A 22,353-nucleotide genomic window follows, 5' to 3' on the forward strand; every position below is an offset into this window, starting at 1 on the left:
CAAACCCAAGGACTGTGAGATCATGACCCAAGCTGAAGTTGGCCGCTTAGCTAACTGAGTCAACCAGGTGCCCTGGAAAGGTTTATATTGTTATCTCTTAAGGATTTTATCTAGCAAGAAGGGCTTGGGATGAGGCTTGTATAACAGAGGTAGGGTCGCATGAAGCCTAGAGATTTCATTTGTATTTGTTGTTTTCTGTGTACTATGTCATTGCAAAATACTAAACCCTGTTTCTATATTCTGGGAAATAAGGATAATAATAATAATTATCACTATCACATGTAGTTGTGAGGATTTAATTAGTTAATACTGTAGTTAGGTATGCATCAGACTATGCTGATACAAATTATCAATAAGCTCAATAGAGATAGCTTTTATTATTTATACAGAGACAAGACTCAGGCATTTCAGCTGAGGGGGAAACAACTTGAGGAAAATACAGGAGTTATAACTTATGTGAGCATTAAGTACTATGTAACTGAAATATAGTGGTTCCTGGAGGAGTATATCAGGAAGTTAGTAGGGAAATAGTAGATTTGGACCCTGATTATTGCTGGGCTATAGTTATAAACTATTATTTGAAGTTGTGCCCCTAATGCCTGAGACAATGGCTGAAAATGGCATGTATTTATATACTACCTGAATATTGGAAATATTTTAATACATTTCAGGAAGGAGAGAGTAGGTCCTCCTATCATGAGCAATATACATAGAGAAGGTGACATTTCAGTGTAGCCCGGAAGAATGAATAGGATTCTAGTAAGCAGATATTAGAAGTTATCAGAATGGGTAAGGATAACTCCTCACTCAACAATGTCTACCCAACCAAGTGATTGTACTTTCCAGGAGAATAAATTACTTAAGATCATGGATTGTCTTCTCCTTGCTTATACCTCCAACACAGTACCTGATACATATTGGGGCTAAGTAGATATTTGAGTGGTATCTCAGCACTTAATCTTGTAAACATGTTTTTTATGTAATGTTTTTATTTCAAAAGAACTTTCAGAGAAAACGAGACCTTCCTGATTTTAGAGGCTAATTCTTCTTTTTACTACAATTACAAAACAGGCAAATAACCACTTCCTTTTGCAAACAGGCAGTAATGTATTCATAATTGTCATATGTCTTAATGGAGAAAAAAAATGTGTCTATAGGAGGACAGATTCCTAAGTAGTGCATCAGGAATGGCAAAATACAGGAATTTTGAAAACTTGTCTTAAAATCTGCTTCAAATATGTATAATGTAGGAAATGTGAATATGTAATAAAAGAGATAAGATTATAGAATCCTGAAAATGTAAGTATTTTACTTAATGAATATTGTTTTTCCTTCTATGTACCTTATATTGTTTCTGTATAAGCCAGGCATTATTGGGAATTAGAGGAGTTACCAGTAATCCCTTCCCGACGTATTTACTCTGGTTAATCATTTATTAGATTATTAATAGAATTGTTTTCTTATGAGGCTATTTGTGAGAATAGTATATTGATATTTTAGTATATGTCAGGCACTATGGTAAATATACAAATTAATTATCTTTTTTTATTTTTAAGTTTATTTATTTATTTATTTTGAGAGAGAGAGCATGTTTGCACGAGGGAGGGGCAGAGAGAGAGGGAGAGAGAGAATCCCAAGCAATCTCTGTGGTGTCAGCCAAAAGCCAGATGTGGGCTCTATCTCACAACCTGAGATGAATTCAAGAGTCAGATGCTTAACTGACTGAGCCACCCAGGTGCCCCTAATTATCTTATTTAAACATCACAACAGCCTTATAAGGTCTAGCTACACTTATCATCCCCATAGGTAATATTATCATCCTTAGATTATATATAAGAAAAGTAAACCTTAGGGAGTTTAAGTAACTTGCTCAAGATCTGGCTGAATAAGGACAAAAATAGGTATCAGAGCCAACCTTCTTAGTTTTTTTGTTTTTTGTTTTTTTTAATGTTTAGTTTTGAGAGAGAGAAAGAGTGAGAGCGCACAAGTAGGGGCAGGGCAGAGAGAGAAGAGGACAAGAATCTGAAGCAGATTCTGTGCTGACAGCAGCGAGGCCAATGAAAGGCTCGAACTCACGAACCTGAGCCGAAGTTGGATGCTCAACCGACTGAGCTACCCATGTGCCTCCACCTTCTTAGCTTTTACACTGCACTGCCCAAGAGACACCAGAAAGCAATAGCTTTGTGGACATTGGGTGACTTAGGGTGGTGTTTTCCAGACTATGGATAGTACTCCATTAGTGGATTGTGAATCCTATTTAATGGACCAAGATCAGCATTTTTTAAAAAGTGAAATACAACACAGAGGAAATATCAATGTGTATGGAATGTAGTAAGAGCAGACATTGTTTTGTGAAACTAATGTTCCAATTTTATATGTGTGTGTGTTTGTGAACTGGTCGTGTTATAAAATGTATTTCTTACCATGGGTCACAGCCAAACAAAATTTGTAACCTACTGGCTTAGAGAATGGAAAGAGTTTGAAAAATGTAATGAAGAGGAGACATAGACTCTAGAGAAGAAATTTTAGATATAAACTGAGTATATAAATAATATTATGAAAAGAGGAAGAGTTGGGGCACTTGGCTGGCTCAGTAAGAGGAGCATGCAGCTCTTGATATGCAGGTCACGGGTTCAAGCCCCATGTTGGGTGTAGAGATTACTAAAAAATAAATAAACTTTAAAATGAGGAAGAGTTGATCTATCTTTACAAATTTGGGGAAAATAATACACTGTTTATAAGTTGTTTTAACTAATTTATTAAATTTAGAGCCCTTTTAGCAGGGATTCACTCAGAATTAGTGTAGCTTTAATTTCACTTTTAGAGAGCTGCCTCTGCAGGTGATTTGTGAATTGTGTATATCATTATTATGTTTTTGTTTTTCATATGAACAGGTAATATATTATGGTTGAATAATAACCAGACATTTTATTGGTGCTTCATATACACAGAGATATTTTTCCTGTTAGATCTAGCAGAGTAGAGGTTTGTTTATTGACTCATGGGAGAATGGGAGAAGGTGAGCTACGTTAGTCAGAATAATAGAGTATTGAATTTTCAGCTAGAAAGGATGATTTAGTCCAAGCTTCCAATTTTATTTCTAATTATCATAAAAAAGCACATAACATTAAATTTACTATCTTAATCATTTTATTTTTTTTTAATTTTTTTTAACGTTTATTTATTTTTGAGACAGAGAGAGACAGAGCATGAATGGGGGAGGGTCAGAGAGAGAGAGAGACACAGAATCTGAAACAGGCTCCAGGCTCTGAGCTGTTGGCACAGAGCCCAACGCTGGGCTCGAACTCACGGACCGTGAGATCATGACCTGAGCCGAAGTCGGGCGCCCAACCGACCAAGCCACCCAGGCGCCCCCATCTTAATCATTTTAAATCTATAGTTTAGTAGTGTTAAATATATTCACATTTTTGTGCAACAAATCTAACTTTTTCATTTTGTGACACTGAGACTCTATACCTGTTAAATACTAATCCCCCTCTGCCCCTTCTCTCTAGCCCTTGGTAACCACATTTTTACTTTGTTTCTATTATTTTGACTACTTCAGATATTTCATGTGAATAGAATCATGCAGTATTTGTCCCTTTGTGACTGGCTTAATTTGGTTAGCATAATGTCCTCAAGATTCATCCATGTAGTAGCTTGTGATAGGACTTCCTTCTTTTTAAAAGCTGCATAATATTCTGTTGCATGTATATTTTACATTTTCTTTATCTAGTCATCTGTCAATGACAAGTGGGTTGCATCCACCTCTTGGCTGCTGTGAATAATGTTATGCTCTAGTCGTGCAAATATCTCTTTGAGATTCTACTTTGAGTTCTTTTGGATAAATACTCAGAAGTGGGATTGCTGGGTCATATGATGATTCTATTTTTAATTTTCTGAGGAAACTTTATACTGTTTTCCATAATGGCTATGCCATTTTATATTCCCACCAACAAGGCATAAGGATTCCAACTTCTCTGAATCCTTATCAAAACTATTTTTTGTTCTTTTGATAGTGGCCATCCTGATAGGTGATATCTCATTGTGGTGTTGACCTGAATTTCCCTAATGATTCGTGATGTTGAGTACCCTTTCATGTGCTGATTGGCTAGTACTTGTATGTCTTCTTTGGAGAAATGTCTATTCAAGTCCCTGGGCCATTTTTTAAATTAAGCTGTTTTTATGTTTTTGAGTTATAGAAGTTCTTATATATTCTGGGTATTAACCTCTTATCAGATATATAATTTGCAATTATTTTCTCCCATTTTGTACGTTGCTTTTATTTTCTTTTGATTGTTTCCTTTTCACAGAAATTTTTAAGTTTGTTGTAGTTCTATTTGTCTAATTTTTCATTTTGTTGCCTGGGCCTTTGGTGTCATATCCAAGAAATCCTTGCCAAATCCAGTGTTGGAAGCTTTCTCTTTCTGTTTTCTTCTAGTTTAATACTTTTAGCTCTTATATTTAGTCTATTTTGTTATTTTTTGCATATGGCATAAGAGTCCAAATTCATTCTTTTGAATGTGGATATGCAATCATCCCAGCACCATTTGTTGAAGAGACTGACTTTTCCCCACTGTATAGTGTTGGCACACTTGTCAAAAATCATTTGGCCACAGACACATGAAAAAATGCTCAATGTCACTCATCGTCAGGGAAATACAAATCAAAACCACACTGAGATACCACCTCACACTGGTCAGAGTGGCTAAAATTAACAGCTCAGATGCTGGCGAGGCTGCAGAGAAACGGGAACCTTCTTGCACTGTTGGTGGGACTGCAAACTGGTCTGGCCACTCTGGAAAACAGTGTGGAGGTTCCTCAAAAAAGAACTACCCTACGACCCAGCAATAGCACTACTAGGAATTTATCCAAAGGATACACGAGTGCTGATTTATAGGAGCACATGTACCCCAATGTTTATAGCAGCGCTTCCAACAATAGCCAAATTATGGAAAGAGCCTTAAATGCCCATCAACTGATGAATGGATGAAGAAGATACGTGTTTTATATATACAATGGAAAACTACATGGCAATGAGAAAGAATGAAATCCTGCCATGTGTGGCAACGTGGATGGAACTGGAAGGTATTATACTGAGTGAAATAAGTCAGAGAGAGACAGATATCATGTTTTCACTCATATGTGCATCCTGAGAAATTTAACAGAAGACCATGGGGGAAAGGAAGAGGGAAAAATAGTTACAAACAGAGAGGGAGGGAGGCAAACCATAAGAGACTCTTAGATACAGAGAACAAACTGAGGGTGGATGGTGGGGTGAAGGAGAGGGGAAAATGGGTGATGGGCATTGAGGAGGGCACTTGTTGGGATGAGCACTGGGTGTTGTATGTAAGCGATGAACCACAGGAACCTACCCCAAAAACCAAGAGCACACTTTACACACTGTATGTTAGCCAATTTGACAATAAATTATATTTTTAAAAAAATCATTTGGTCACACATGCAAGGGTTTATTTCTGGGTCCTCTATTCTCTTCCATTGGTCTATATGCCCATCTTTATACCAGTAAGCCTCTAATTTGAAAATGCTAAAATGAGTATTCAGATGGTGTAAGTGACTTGCTAAGGTCAACACTGGAAAAAAGTAGCAAAGCATGGGCTATATTTTCTGGTTCTTAGTTTATATGTTCATACAGTAATTTGCCACATGTTTACCTTTGCTTATACTGCCCTCTTTACCTTTGAATACCTCCCATGTCAGTGCTTTCCTCACCACACATCCCTTCTCGCTCTCCTCCTTCACATCTCCCTCTCCTTCTTCCTTTCTCTATCTCCTCCCTCCCTCCACATCCACACCTTTGCCTCTAATTCTCACTCAGTTAAAATTTTTTTTCATGTTTTATTTATTTTTGAGAAAGAGACAGAACACAAGTGGGGGAGGGGCAGACACACACACACACACGCACACGCACACACAGAATCCGAAGCAAGCTCCAGGCTCCAAGCTGTCAGCACAGAGCCCAATGCAGGGCTTGAACTCATGAACTGTGAGATCATGACCTGAGCTGAAGTCAGAAGCTTAACTGACTGAGCCACCCAGGCGCCCCTCACTCAGTTTTAAAAACTCAACTCTAATCTCCATGCTCTAGAAGGCTTCCTTGATGAGCTCAAGCCTTCCTTGAGTTCATCTCCACAAGTGTACACCCCTTGAACTCTGCTTACACTGATTTACTCAGTCATCTGTATAGTAGTGGTTGTCAGTTTGCATATGTTTTCTGTCACTGGAGTGTATGTTCTACACAAACAGGGACTGGGTCTTATTTGAATATATATCCCCAGTTTCTAAACAGTACTTGGTATTTACTAGCTACTAAATAAATGTTGGATGGATGGATAGGAAGATGGATGGATATATCTAATACTGTGATAAACACTATGGTTAATATTGTCAGAAAACCTAAAATCTTAGAGACAAAACATAAACACGTGAAAAAGTGTAAATAACAGTGTGTGGGCAGTATAAGATTAAATTTTATAGGTAGTCAATAAATACTTGATCAAAGAATAATTGAATGATTCATTGGCATTTAAGGAGAAAGAGATCACTGCTGTTGGACTAGTTAGGTAAGACTTCCTTGAGGAGAACTAGGACTTATTCTGAGGCATGTGATGTTTAGGTAGATGGAAGGAAGGGTAAAGTCAATGTTAAGGTTCACAGAGGGAAAAAGTATTCCATGAAGATAATTTAGAGTGTTTTAAAGTCATTGAGAAGATGGTTTGGTTCATGTAAAACAAACATGAAATGGAAGATGTGGAGGGATTTTACTGTTAAACAGGGAGGTTAGGTGAATTCTGTAGAATATGGTCGAATTTTGAGGTTTTTAAAAATAGAAATAGCATTTCTTTTTTTAAAAAAAAAATTTAATGTTTATTTTTGAGAGAGAGGGAGAGCGTGAGTGGAGAGGGGCAGAGAGAGATGGAAACACAGAATCTGAAGCAGGCTCCAGGCTCTGAGCTGTCAGCACAGAGCCTGACACTGGGCTCTGACTTATGAGCCATAAGCTCATGACCTGAGCCAAAGTCGGATGCTCAACTGACTGAGCCACCCAGGCACTCCTAAATAGCATTTCAATATAAGCTCAATCTGAGGTGTGCAGGCTGTGTTGGAGGTTGCAGAGTATACACAGTACTACATTTGTGATGATATTTTGTTTACAGACATAAGACTGTATGACTGCTTGAACCAGCATGTAGTCACTAGGAATTGAAAGACAGGATAGAAAGAGGGACTATCTCAAGGAAGAATCTGATGAACCTGGTATCTGATATCATTTGTGAGGAGGTGGCAGATTTAAAGATGATTACCATTTGGTGGCCTGATGGCAGTGAGAATAACACCCCTTGTCATGCCCTAACCATTTCTCAATTCTGGCCTTACTGGTACAACCACTTCCTAACTGGTGTGACCCCCTCAATTTTTGCCCCATTTTTCATTCTCTACAACATTGCCAGACTGATGTTCCTAATATGCAGATTAGACCATGTCATTCTCATGCTTGAACTTTTTAAGGGCTTTCCATTGTCTTAAGGATAAAGTCCATTTGTACTCCTTGGGCTGGGATCCTAATCTTTTGCCATTTCCTCCTCCCCAAATCAATCCAATGTTCTAGACATATTTAAACCAGTTTCCCAAATATACCTTTTTCATGTCTCAGTGTCTTTATTATTGTTCTTTTCTCTTTCAAGATGTACTTACCCTCTCTACTTAACAAACTAATTCTTATTCTTTAGGGTGTAACTCCTCAAGGAGCTCTTCCCTGATTTTTTATTCACTTCCTTTGTGTGTGGGGGCAGGGCGGGTGGTGGGCATAAGCCATGTATTCATATAGTTAAATACAAATCTTTCTTTACTAGATTTTGAACTCCTTGAAATCAGGGCCAGATCATAATTAATGCTCAACAGTTTGATAGTAATAATTTAATGCTTATTGAGCACTTACTTTATGTCATTTACCTGTCCAAGTGTTGTATTTGTATTAACTCATTTAATCTCCGAAATAACCCTTTGTGGTAGATACTATTACTGTCATTTTACAAATGAGAATACTGAGGCTTATAATTTGTTGCAAATTATATGGTTAATAACTAGCAAAGCTCAGGTTTGAACCTAGAGTCCATGTTCTTTAACTCTGTATGTCACAGTAGCTTATTATGACATTCTCTAAATGATGTCTTTTGATGAACCAAAATTCTTAACTTTGATGTAGTTAAATTTATCATTTTCTTTGTAATTAGTTCTGTATCCCGTTTAAGAAGCTTTTTTTCTATCCCCAAATTATGATGATATTCTCCTGTTCTATCTTCTGGAAGCTTTGTTGTTCTTTCACAGTTAAGAATAAAGCAATCGCCTGGAATTAATTTTTGTGTGTAGTAAAGGTATGGTCAAGTTTCTTTTTTTCCCATATTGTCCTACAATTATATATTGAAAGATTGTTCCTAACTGCTCTTAGGTGCCACATTTGTCACAAATCAAGTGTTTATATATATGAGTGGGCCTGTTTCTGGGCTCTGTTCTGTTTCCTTGGTGTGTTTATATAGCCTTGCTCTAATACCACATTTTCTTTATTACTCTATATTTGATACAGTAAACCTTCTCTCTCTTTTCCAGGAAGCCTTTCCTATTCTTTATCTTTTGTACCATTTTGTATTTTAGAATCAACTTGACAAAGTTTGAAAATGCCTTTTGGAATTTTAATTTGCTTTGCATTTAATCTATAGATTAATTTGAATAGGTTGCAGTATTGAATTTTACAGTCCCTGAAGAAATATTTCCATTTATTTATGTCTTCTTTGATTTATCATAATTTTAAATATTATTTTTAAAATATGATTCAATCTTATACTTACAGAAAAGTTGCAAGTACAGTACAATCCTCCTCCCAAACTGAAAGTTGCTAATTGAATGTCCCATCACCCCTGCTTTTTTAAATATTTCCTGCAAATAAGGAAGTTTTCCTCTATACATACTATACAACCATTAAAATCAAGAAATTAACATTGATGCCTTAATGCTTTCTAATCCTTAGACTCTGTTCAAACTTTTCCAGTTGTCCCAATAAAGTCCTTTATAGCAAGAGGATCTGGTTCAGCATCACATTTTACATTTAGTTATCATGTCTCTTTAGTCTCCTTCAGTCTGGAATGGTTCCACAGTCTTTCCTTTCCTTGACTTTTATGATCTTGACACTTTTTCTTTAAAGATTTTATTTTTAAGTAATCTCTATACCCATTGTGGGGCTTGAACCCACAACCCCAAGAGTCTCATGCTCCAATGATTGAACCAGTCAGACGCCCCTGACCTTGACACTTTTAAAGGTTATAGGCTAATTATTTTGTAGAATGTCCCCCAGTTTGTTTTTTTCTGATGTTTCTTTATAATTTGATTCAGATTACCTATCTTTGACTCAAAGATCACAGACATGATTCTGTGTTCTTATCACAGGGTTTCAATATATCCCATTACTGATGACATTTACTTTAATCATCTCATTAAGGTATTGCCAGGCTTTTGTTGTTAAATTTAATCTTTTTCCCAACTTAGTTAATATTTTGTGGGGAAGTATTTTGAAGCTATGCCAATATCCCATTCCTCATCAAACTTTCAGTGTGTGTGTGTGTGTGTGTGTGTATACATATATGTACATATACATATATATGTATATATATATTTATATATCAGTAGTAACATAGTATCTTGTTTTAATCAACAGACTATAATTCTTTACTATCATTATTTATTTTGATACTTAAATTGCCCTCAGTTTGGCCACTAGAATTCCCTTTAAGCTGACTTCTGTATTCTTTTTTTTTTTTTTTTTTTTTTTTTTTTTTTTTTCTGTATTCTTTTTGACATGTCCCTATAATTCTCTATTTCCTTACTTTCTGGCACAAAACATTTCCTTGCATACTTTCTGACACACACACACACACACACACACACACACACACACACACAAAAGAAAAAAAGGATTCTAGGCTTATTTTCTCCCTTCCTTCCTAGTTCTATAATCAACCATTTTTCCAAGAAGCCCTGGTACCTTTGAAAGGAGAATGGCTTTCAGAAATCAATACCTGGTTTTAGGTGTATTTGGCGCTGTTAGGTGTCATGGGACCCAGGTTCTCTCATAGCTAAGAAACATGTAAATGTTATATACATGCATGTGCATCCATGTCCATATTTCCATATGTATTTATTTATATATCCAAAACCATGAGTTCATACCGATACCTCCATTTCCAGTCTCACACCCCAGAAATCATTCTGGTTTTCTCGCTTACATTATTTGTAACACTATTTTCCAACAGTGAGAAATCCTTTATCCTTGTTGTGTTTACTTACTTGGCCAATCCTCCTGTATGTAGTTCCTATCATTACCTGCTTTGTGTGAATATCATCCTTACTCCACCCAGCCTTGGAAACCTTGTGCCCACTTGACTCTGTCCTATGCAATGTGGACTCCCTCTTTACCTTTCTTGTCTTCTGACTCTTCATGCTGGACTCTTCCACTGTGTAGATTCCCTCTTCATCCTGTTTTGGGCTTTGATGCCTCATGCCACATTGTCCATTGGTATGATGTACAGTAGTGCCCCTTCATGCGCAGTTTTGCTTTCTGCGGTTTTAATTACTCACAGTTAACTGTGTTCTGGAAGCAGATGATCCTTCTAACATATTGCCAAGTCAGTAATGGCCTAATGCTACTTCATAGTGCCTGTATTAATTTACTTCACTTTATCTCATCACATAGACATTTTATCATCTCACATCATCACAAGAAGAAGGGTGAGTACAGTACATTAAGATATTTTAAGGGGCGCCTGGGTGGCTCAGTCAGTAAACCATCTGACTTTGGCTCAGGTCACGATCTCGCAGTCTATGAGTTTGAGCTTCGCGTCAGGCCCTGTGCTGACAGCTCAGAGCCTGGAGCCTGCTTCGGATTCTGTGTCTCCCTCTCTCTCTGCCTCCCTCTGCCTCTCCCCCAACTCACTCTCTGTGTCTCTCTCTCTCTCTCAAAAATAAATAAACAATATTAAAAAATATATATATATATTTTAAGAGTATTCATGTATGTGAGAAACAGGCCACATTCACATAACTTTTATTACAGTATATTGTTATAATTGTTCTATTTATTATTAGTTACTGTTGTTAATCTCTTACTAATTACTGATCTCTTACTAATTTATAAATAAACTTTATCATAAGTATGTATAGGAAAAAACACTGTATATATAGGGTTCATTACTGTCCATGGTTTCAGGCATCCACTGGGTGTCTTGGAATGTATCCCTTGTTGATAAGGGGTTAAGACCGCGTGCCCTCCTCATCTTGCTCAGGCTCTAATGTCCTGAGCTGAATCTTCCACTCATTTGGTACAATGCTTTTAATTAAAACACAGAGCTCATTTGATTTTTCCTCTAATGTTCCTTTTCTCTTCCAGGATTCAATCCAAGATCCTGCATTACATTTAGTTATGGCAGTTCCTTATTCTTTTCTTGTCTTGGTTTTGGGGATAGATTCCTGTGAGTCATTGCTTACATACGACATCCAGTGCTCATCCCAACAAGTGCCCTCCTCAATGCCCATCACCCACTTACCCCCTCACCTGTCCCCCCCCCCCATCAACCCTCAGTTTGTTCTCTGCATTTAAGAGTCTCTTATGGTTTGCCTCCCTCTCTGTTTGAAACTATTTTTTCCCTTCCCTTTCCCTCCCCCCGCCCCCACCGCCCCATGGTCTTCTGTTAAGTTTTTCAAGCTCCACATGAGAACATATGGTATCTGTCTTTCTCTGGCTTACTTCACTTAGCATAATACCCTCCAGTTCCATACATGTTGTTGCAAATGGCAGGATTTCATTCTTTCTCATTGCCAAGTAGTATTCCATTGTATATATAAACCGTATCTTCTTTATCCATTCATCAGTTGATGGGCATTTAGGCTCTTTCCATAATCTGGCTATTGTTGGAAGAGCTGCTATATGGTCAGTTTTTAGAAATATTCTGTGTGTGCTTGAAAAGAATGTCTATTTCACATTTGTTGTGTGTAGTGCTCTATGTATGTCCATTGGATGAAGTTTATTCATCAGGGATTATTCATATTTTCTAGATGCTTACTAATTTTTTGTCTGCTTCATCTAATTGGGAGATGAATGAGTTATATTAAAATCTGCCACTATGATGGTGGTGTTTTGTCTATTTTTCCTTATATTCTATATGTTTTTGCCATATACATATATTTTTGAATACATATTATTAGCTACATATAAATTTATATTTATTGTATCTTCTTGATGATAAATTCTGTTGCATTTGCAAAGTGAGCCTCTTGATCTTCTGGTAAAGTCTGTTTTGTGTGATTTGAATAATATCAACTTTTTTAGAGTTAGTATTTCTATGGTCTGTCTTTTTTTATACTCCTATTTTTAATATTTCTGTATCCTTATATTTAATGAGTATCTCTTGTGTCATAAAATCTTGTTTAAAAATTCTTCTTTTTCTAATTGGAACATTTACATACTTCATTTATACTTAATTTATTTATTGGTGTTTTAGGGTTAAAATTTTACCATTTTACCATATGTTTTCTTTTTGTCTTATATTTTGTTTCTTTTTTTTCTTTCTTGTAAATTTTTGGATTATTTTTCATTACTGATTTTTTTATTTATTATGTGGGAAGTTAAACACTTAACCTTATAGTGATTACTCTAAAAATTACAACATAAATCTTTCAGGTATCAAAATCTAATGTTAATTGGTAATTTTATCTTCTTTCCAAACAATGCAGAACTTTAGAATTCTTTAACTCCATTTTCTCTTTCCTACTTTATTTGCAGTTGTTTGTATTTAATTTTATATGTATTTAACTTCACAAGGTATTATTATTTTATGTAGTCAATATGCATTTAGTTTTGCCCATGTACTTACCATTTTTTTAATTTTTATTATTTTTTTTTATTTTTTTTAACGTTTATTTATTTTTGAGACAGAAAGAGACAGAGCATGAACGGGGAAGGGTCAGAGAGAGGGAATCACAGAATCTGAAATAGGCTCCAGGCTCTGAGCTGTCAGCACAGAGCCCGACACGGGGCTTGAACTCACGGACCACGAGATCATGACCTGAGCCGAAGTCGGCCGCTTAACCGACTGAGCCACCCAGGCGCCCCAATGTACTTACCATTTTTTAACTGTTTTTTTCTTTCTTTTTTTTTTTTTTTTTTAGGTTTTTATTTAAATTCCAGTTAGTTAACATACAGTGTAACACTGGTTTCAGGTGTACAATTTAGTGGTTCAACACTTCTATACGACAGCCAGTGCTCATCACAAGTGCCCTCTTTGATCCCCATCACCTATTTAACCCATTCCACAACCCTCCTCCCCTCTGGTAACCATAAGTTTGTTTTCTATAGTTACGTCTGTTTCTTGATTTGCCTCCCTCTCTCCCTCTTTTTCTCTATGCTCATGTGTTTTGTTTCTTAAGTTCCACATATGAGTGAAATCATATGGTATTTGTCTTTCTCTTTTCTCTTAGCATAATAATATACTGTCGCTCCATCCACATCATTCTGGCAAGATTTCATTTTTATGGCTGAATGATATTCCATTGTATATCTATTCCACATTTTCTTTATCCATTCATTAGTTGATGGACACTTGGGCTATTTTCATAGTTTGGCTGTTGGAGATAATACTGCTGTAAACATTGGGGTACATGTATCCCTTTGAATGAGTAAATACCTAATAGTGCAATTGCTGCATCATAGGGTAGTTGTATTTTTAACTTTTTTGAGGAACGTCCATACTGTTTTCTAGAGTGGCTGGACTAGTTTGCATTCTCACCAATAGTATAATAAGGTTCCCCTTTCTCCACTTCCTTGTCAACACCTGTTGTTTCTTGTGTTACTGATTTTAGTCATCTGACGGGTGTCAGGTGCTATCTCATTGTGGTTTTGACTTGTATTCTTGATTATGAGTGATGTTGAACATCTTTCCATGTGTCTGTTAGCCATCTGGATGTCTTCTTTGGAAAATTGTCTATTCATGTCTTCCACTCACTTTTTAATTGGATTATTTGTTTTTTAGGTGTTGAGTTTGTTGAGTTCTTTATAATTTTGGATACTAACCCTTTATCAGATATGTCATTTGCAAATATCTTCTCCCATTCCATAGGTTGCCTTTTAGTTTTGTTGATTGTTTCACTGTGCAGAGATTTTTTATTTTGATGAAGTACCAATAGTTATTTTTGCTTTTGTTTCCCTTGCCTCAGGAGACGTATCTAGTCAGAACTTGCTATGGCTGATGTCAAAAAGATTACTGCTTGTGTTCTTCTCTAGGAGTTTAATGGTTTCATGTCTCACATTTAGGTCTTTAATCCATTTTGAATTTATTTTTGTGTATGGTGTAAAACAGTGGTACAGTTTCATTCTTTTGCATGTTGCTGTCCAGTTTTCCCAACACCATATGTTGAAGAGACTGTCTTTTCCCTATTGGATATGCTTTCCTGCTTTGTTAAAGATTAATTGACCATATAGTTGTGGGTTCATTTCTGACTTTTCTATTCTGTTCCACTGATCTATGTTTCTGTTTTTATGCCAGTACCATACTATACTGTTTGATCACTACAGCTTTGTAATATAACTTGAAGTCCAGAATTGTGATACCTCCAGCTTTGCTTTGTTTTTTCAAGGTTGCTTTGACTATTCAGAGTCTTTAGTGGTTCCATACAAATTTTAGGATTGTTTGTTCTAGCTCTGTGAAAAATGCTTATGGTATTTTGAGAGGGATTGCATTAAATGTGTAGATTGCTTTGGGTAGTGTAAATATTTTAACAATATTTGTTCTTCTAATCCATGAGCATGGAATGTCTTTCCAGTTCTTTGTGTCCTTTTTAATTTCTTTCATCAGTGTTTTATAGCTTTCAGAGTACCAGTCTTTCACCTCTTTGGTTAGGTTTATTCCTAGGTTTCTTATGGTTTAATATACTTACCATTTTTGTGACTCCATTCTTTCCTGCTTCTACCACCTTCCATCAGACATTATCCATGTAGGCATGGAGAATACCTTTCCAAATTTTCTTTTTCTTTTTTTTTTTTTTAAGTTTATTTAGAGAGAGAGAGAGGGAGGGAGAGGAAGGGGCAGAGAGAGGGGCGGGGAAGAGAGAATTCCAATCAGGCTCCACATTGTCAGGGCAGACCTTGGCATGGGGCTTGATCTCACAAACTGTGAGATGATGACCTGAGCTGAAATCAAGAGTCGGATTCTCAACTGACTGAGCCACCCAAGTGCCCCTCAAATTTTCTTTAATGAGTGTCTGCTGGTGACAAATTTTTAGTTTTTTTGGTCTGAAAATGACTTTATTTCATCTTAGTTCCTGAAGGACATTCACCAAATTCTAGATTGGAAGCTATTTTCTTTTATCCATTAAATATAGTACTCTGTTGTCTTTTGGCTAGCATTGGTTGAGAGTTTAGCTCAATTGCTTGCTTAGCTTTAAAAAAAAGATTTTTTTTAACATTTATTTATTTTTGAGAGACAGAAAGAGAGCATGGGTGGGGGAGGGGAAGAGAGAGAGGGAGACAGAGAATCCAAAGCAGGGTCCAGGCTCTGAGCTGTCAGCATAGAGCCCGATGCAGGGCTCGAACTCACAAACAGTGAGAACATGACCTGAGCCGAAGTCAGAAGCTTAACCGACTGAGTCACCCAGGCGCCCTGCTTACCTTTTTGAAAATATTTTCTGTTTGACTTACTGTCTTTTATACTGATAAGTTTCTTCTGATCTCTCTTCCATTTCTCTGATTGTCTCATTAGTTGATTCATTCTGCTGTTAAACTCATCCACTGAGTTTTAAATTTTGCTGATTATGTTTTTTTAAGTTTATTTATTTATTTTGAAAGAGAGAGAGCGTGAGTGGGGGAGAGAGACAGAATCCCAAGCAGGCTCTGCACCATCAGTGCAGAGCCTGATGTGGGGCTCGAGCTCACAGACTGTGAGATCATGACCTGAGCCGAAATCAAGAGCTGGATGTTTAACCTTCGGAGTCACCTATATGCCCCTGTATTGTCTTTTGATTTTCATTAATGTATAGTTTTGTCTCCTTGTGTACTTGGCTATCTGTACTTATGTGCTAGACATTGTATCAAAAATTATTTATAGAGATGATTCAGCGGTTGAAATGATGTTATCTTCCTACAGAAAAGATTTTGTTTGCTTTTGTTAGCCAGGTACCTAGAGTCACTAATAACATGGGGTTGTTTTAATCCATTTTGGGCATGAAGATTTTTCTTTGCCATTCAGAACTGAGCAGTTGATTTAATTGTTTTATTCTTAATCCCTCTATTAAGTGTAGCCCCATGACACCCTAATTGAAGCATGACTTATTTACTAGAGTTCCCACTGGTGGTGGGCCTTGGTTTCCAACTTTTGCCTTGACAAGGCTTTTTTTTTTTTTTTTTAATAGACTATTTTTTAAAGCGGTTCTTGGTTCATAGAAAAATTAAGCAGAAAATACATAGAGTTCCCATACAGCTCCTGCCCAAACATACTGACAAAGCTTTTAAGTACGTTGCTCAGTCTACTACTCCTTTGGTGGAATTTATAAGGAGAAAAGTGGCCTTCAATATAAGGCTTATCTTCTAGATGTTTGTCTTTTAGACTTTGGCCTGTTATTTCTTTATTACCTTGTTATTTTCTATTGTCTCCAATCAATTATTTTTTAGTAATTTTTCCAGCTTTTCTAGTTGTTCTCAGTGAAGTGTAGCTTGCTATTACTGACCATAATTATTCCCTTTGTTATAAATTGCTGCAAGTGGATTGCATGTTTAGAAAGGATAGGAAGATGAACCTATTAAGAAAATGGCACAACTAAAACCTCTCCTATTAGTATTGAGGTTTAAAATTTTTACTTTAAAACATGAAACTATCTTGTAGAAATTAGCAGTTTAATTTTTATAATATTTTATTTCAGCTCGCGATGCTGATGAGCGAGAGAAGTGGATCCATGCCTTAGAAGAAACAATTCTTAGACATACTCTTCAGCTTCAAGTAAGAGTCTTTACATAGCTTCTGGATAGTTCGTTAGTTTTTGTTTGTTTACTTTCTGTTTTTTTAAAATAACTGTGATATGATATAATGAAAATTTCTTATTTCTGAGTTGCTTATTCTTGCCTTTATAGTGTTATATTAGTAAAGGTATATTCCTTTTCTTCTGCTTTCTATGGGGTAAAATACTGATTTTTATTTAGAAATAAGACAGTTCAAGGCCATATTCAATGTGAAATGCTGTGTTAATATGTACCAGATCATTTTTAAATTTAGTGTCTATGATTGGTTATTGATACAACTAAATTATGCAGTAATGTATAATAATACATAAGTACTGATGAGTTGACCTACTTTTCTTGTTACTGGATTTGGCAGTTACCATATGTGTTAAGTAGTACTCTTTGGGGTGAAAGTAAAAGGAAAAAAAAGACAAATTGGGTTTAAGAAAAATGTAAATCTGGCTGAAATGTGGTTTGAAGTAGGCACTTAATGTCATGAGGACCCAAATCCACCATTTCTATTTCTAGGCCTCATTTCTTCTGGAGTGCCTTTATTTTTAGATAAGTTCTTTTTGTTGTAGCAATTTCAGCCTCCCATTGTTGAGATGTACAACATACTATCAGGAAAATATTGTAGGAACTCCCAATTCCACAGAAGGTTATTGTTCTTTCTGGACCATAGTAAGACCAATAGGATTAGTGCTGATCACCTTATCTCCAGTCATTTTCTTAATCCTGACCAATCACAATTTCACAGTCACATCTTTCACTCCTGGAGCTGGGCTGTTACCTGCTTCACCAGAAACATATTGCTTATAGGGTAGAAGATGGTGCCCACCAAGCAAAGTCATAATAGGGAAAAAAGATGATAGATGACAAAAACAACAAATGTTTACTCCACCATACTGCAGATAGTTTTCCAAGTTCATTCTTAAATGAAGGAGCTTATATTATGGCATTGGAGGATTTTGTTTTAATTATTTTGATTTATAGGGTTGAGTTGTAGAAAACTGATATTTAATAACTCTTTTTCTCTACTGATTTTTTGTCCTGTACCAGGAACTGGCTTGATTATACAAAGTGGTATATAGGGCATTGCAGGTCCTACAAGGTGGAAACTCCCCATCACCTGAAACTGTTCAAATAGAGGCTTAAAAAACATTATTCAAGGATGTGGCTATTAAGAGATTATAAGAATGAATATGGAGTTGAACTAGGAGATCTGTAAGTTATTCTTTGAGCTATGCTTTTTAAAAGCAATTTCATAATTTCTGAAGGCTTGCTTTTAGGCAGTTTTATAAATGACTGTGACATCATTTTAGGAAATTTGTGATTCAGTAGGAAGACAAGTGTTTTAAGAATCCTATTAACCTGAATGCGGCAGATGAGATTCCCTCCGTGGTTGGTGAAACTGACATTCAATTCAAGTCCCTCTGTGATCTGTTCTCAACTTGCCTTTCTAGACATTTCTACCATTATACCTCTATGTCAGCTTTTTACTAGAGTGCTGCTGCTGTTTACTTAATTTCCTCTGAACGCATCTTTTCATTTCTGGTCTCCACATTCTTGCACATTATGTTTTCTCTCCTCTCTGAAATGCCATCTGCCTCCACTCTGCTTATATACCATGGCTTTTCTTTAAAGCCCAGTTCAGAACTGATCTCTTCTGTGGAGCCTCCCCTGACTGACCCCTTTCTACCCATCCCCCAAACTCAAAATGATCTCTTTCCTTCGAATGCCATACTTGTCGCACAATTCAATTAAGTCCTCATGATATATATATATATATATTTTGTTGTTGTTGTTTTGTTTTTTTTGTTTTGTTTTTTGTTTATCTTTTAAAGTATGTGTTACTCCAGCTTCCCCAATTAGGATGCAGACTCCTGAAGGCCGGGTACCTAGTTTGATCCATTTTTGGAATTTCTGAGTTTTCACTCAGAAGAAGTAACAAGAAGAAAAGAAAAATTTTACAGTCTTAGACTCTGATAGCTTTGATATTTTAAAATACATGTAATACAAGAGAATATATATTTTTAAATAAAGTTTATGTATGCATAAGATAGGACATTTAGAAATATGTAAGTAAATGTTAATTTGATTGGCAAAAAAGTAAAGATTTTCCTCCCAGAGATAGTGAAGTGTGGTGAAGAACTTGACTCTGGAGCCAGAATGTCTTGGTCTGTATCCCAGTGCCACCACTTAGGTTTAACTCTTTACATTGAACTTAGTCTGAGTTCCACTGTCCTCATCTATAAAATGAAAACAATAAAAGTACCTACCTTTATAGAGTTGTTTTGATGATTAAATTAGTTAAATGCAAATTTGTTGTAATCATTCCTAGCTATAGTGAGAACTTGATAAATGTTAGCTGCTATTACTAACACAGCAACTACTCTCACCATTTTTACTCCCAGTACCTGACTGACATTCTAAAGAGTGCTTAGTAACTGTTAGTTAGATGAAAAATAATTGAAAGAATTAACAAAGAAACACATGATGTATAGGTTGCTTTTCCATTGCTGTTTATCAAGTACTTTGAGATGTATAGTGTACTATTAGGCACTATGGAGTAGGCACTCATGGAACTCTCTTGCAAATGGTCACAGGAAAAGGCTTTACATGTCTTCTTTTTCCATTGAATTTCATCTCTACTTTAGCCATTAAGTGATACTGGTTTGGCCTTGTTGTTACTGAGGGCTGCACTACCTCCATAATATTGAATTTAAAAGTGTTTTCTCTTTGACCACAGTTTTCTTACCTTTACCCTCTATCACTTTACTTCTTCTGAACTTTTCTTATTTTGGTCTGAGCTCTACTTCGTTTTTTCTGGCCATTTAATACCTAATTTTGCTTATGTCATCCTCCCATGTAGACCTTATGTATGCCTGCTTCTCAAGCACTGATTTTGCTATCACCCTTAGAATTTTTTGTCACTTGATGTTTCGTGCTGTGTACCATTCTGGTTTCCATTCCCCAAGGCCCCCATTGTTTGGTTTGTCAGCCTCTAGTACTATTAGGGGTCACAAAATTGAGATGGCTGTATTTAAATTTTGTCTAACTGTAATTGGATTTCTATTTAACAGTCTTCTTATTGACTCCTTGATTTTCAATTAAATCCCCACAGTGAAATCTTTAAAGTGTGCAGTATCTAACACAGCCTGCTCCCTTCTTTATAGAAAAAGGTCTCACTGCAATAGTTCTTAGTGATTTCACCTGTACTTTCTTTCTCTGCTTTGCATATTTCAAAGAAAAATATGCTTACTTTCTCAGAGTTAATACTACATCCATCCTCTTGAATGTATGATGTTTCCTTTGAGACTATGACCTTACTCCCTCTGCCTCCAGTAGCCCTCACCATTTTCATGGATTCATCTAAAACTTTTATGTAGGTGACTTCTCCTTACCTCTCACCCACCCGTTTTTATATATATCTTTTCATATTTGGTTTTAGTCCTACACTCTTTCCTTTTGGATTTTGCCAGTTAGATGTCCCCCTGGAACTCAACCTCAACATGGCTAAATCTGAGCTTGTCATCTCCTTCTTCCTCAAACCCATCTCTTTATCCCATTTTTCTGTTTCTGTTAATGACAGTGTTACTCTCTGAGCCATTGAAGTTTCAGAGTTGAGAGTCCTCTTAGGTGATAACTTCCCACCTGCCAAACTGTGTGTGTGTGTGTGTGTGTGTGTGTGTGTGTGTGTGTGTGTTGTCCTTTTTTTTTTTTTTTAAAGTAGGCTCCATGCCCATTGTAGGGTTTGAACTCATGACCTTGGGATCAAGAGTTGGATGCTCTACTAACTGAGCCAGCCAGGCACCCCAGTGTCTTTTCTTTTTAATAGAATCGCTCATACTCCTCTTCTCACTTTGACTACCATGTAAGTTGCATCTTGCTAACTCTATTTCTGGTACCCTTGTAATATTCCTGAATTTATTCTCTTCATCTTATAAAAGAGCACCTTTAATAAAAGACCTTAAGGTATCAATAACTGTGAAAAACCTTTAATTACTTACATTTGCCTGTAGGATGAAGTAAAACTTTATTAGGGGATTTCTGTCTCTTTTTAATTTGACCCCAACCTACCTTTCCACCTGCTGATCCTACATGTATCTGATGCTCCGCATAGAAATCTTTTCTGGTTCCATGCTTCTACTCATGCTACTCTAAGTCCTCACCATCCTTAGTCCTCAAATTTGCCTCTGAAAGATTAATTCCAGTCATTCAAGACCCAATGCACATATTACCTCTTCATTTCATCTCTTTCTTATCACTGTAATAAAAAGTAGTCTCATGTAGCCACTCTGGAAAACAGTATGGAGTTTCCTCAAAAAGTTAAAAATAGAACTACCCTATGACCCAATGATTACACTACTAGGTATATATCTAAAGGATACAAAAATACTGATTTGAAGGGGCAAATGCACCCCAGTGTTTATAGCAGCACTGTAAACAGTAGCCAAATTACGGAGAGAGCCCAAATGTCCATTAGCTAATGAATGGACAAAAAAGACACACACACACACACACACACACACACACACACACATATATGTATGTGTGTATGTGTATATTGTATATATATGTATATATATGTATATACATGTATATACATGTATACATTTGTATATATACATATATACATATATACATATATATATACAAATATGTATATATACATGTATATATGTGTATGTATGGTTCATACATACACATTCATGTATATATATATATATGTATATATGTATGTATATATATATGTATATATATAGTAGTATGTATATATAGTAGTATGTATATATATATGTATATACATATATATATACACATATGTATATATGTGTATGTATATATGTATACATATGTGTATATATACATGTATATATATGTATGTATATGTGTGTATATATATATATATACACACACACACACACACAGTGGAATATTATTCAGGCATCAAAAAGAATGAAATCTTGCCATTTGCAACAATGTGGATGGAACTAGAGTGTATTATGCTAAGCAAAATAAATCAGAGAAAGATAAGCACCATATAATTTCACTCATGTGGAATTTAATAAAAGAAACAGATGAACATATGGGAAGGGAAGGAAAAATAAGATAAAAACAGAGGGAGGCAAACCATAAGAGACTTAACTATAGGGAACAAACTCAGGGTTGCTGGAGGGGAGGTGGGCATTAAGGAGTGCACTTGTGATGAGCACTGGCTTTTATATGTAACTGATGAACCACTGAATTCTACTCCTGAAACCAGTACTAAAAAAAAAAAAAAAAAAATTGCTCTGCCA

At 36.0% G+C, this 22,353-nt stretch overlaps 1 protein-coding gene across 6 annotated transcripts in view; it reads left to right on the top strand.

Annotated features, from left to right (window-relative positions):
- The window catches only part of OSBPL9 (oxysterol binding protein like 9), a 191,071-nt gene that overhangs the window by 95,606 nt on the left and 73,112 nt on the right, over window positions 1-22,353 (top strand). For all 6 annotated transcript variants that reach the window (XM_042951287.1, XM_042951291.1, XM_042951288.1 and 3 more), the window contains one exon: window positions 16,978-17,054. In XM_042951287.1, coding sequence (XP_042807221.1) covers window positions 16,978-17,054 — 77 coding nt within the window. The remainder of the gene's footprint in view (window positions 1-16,977; window positions 17,055-22,353) is intronic.

Source organism: Panthera leo, chromosome C1 (assembly GCF_018350215.1).
Source record: "Panthera leo isolate Ple1 chromosome C1, P.leo_Ple1_pat1.1, whole genome shotgun sequence".
Classification (NCBI taxonomy): Eukaryota; Metazoa; Chordata; class Mammalia; order Carnivora; family Felidae; genus Panthera; species Panthera leo.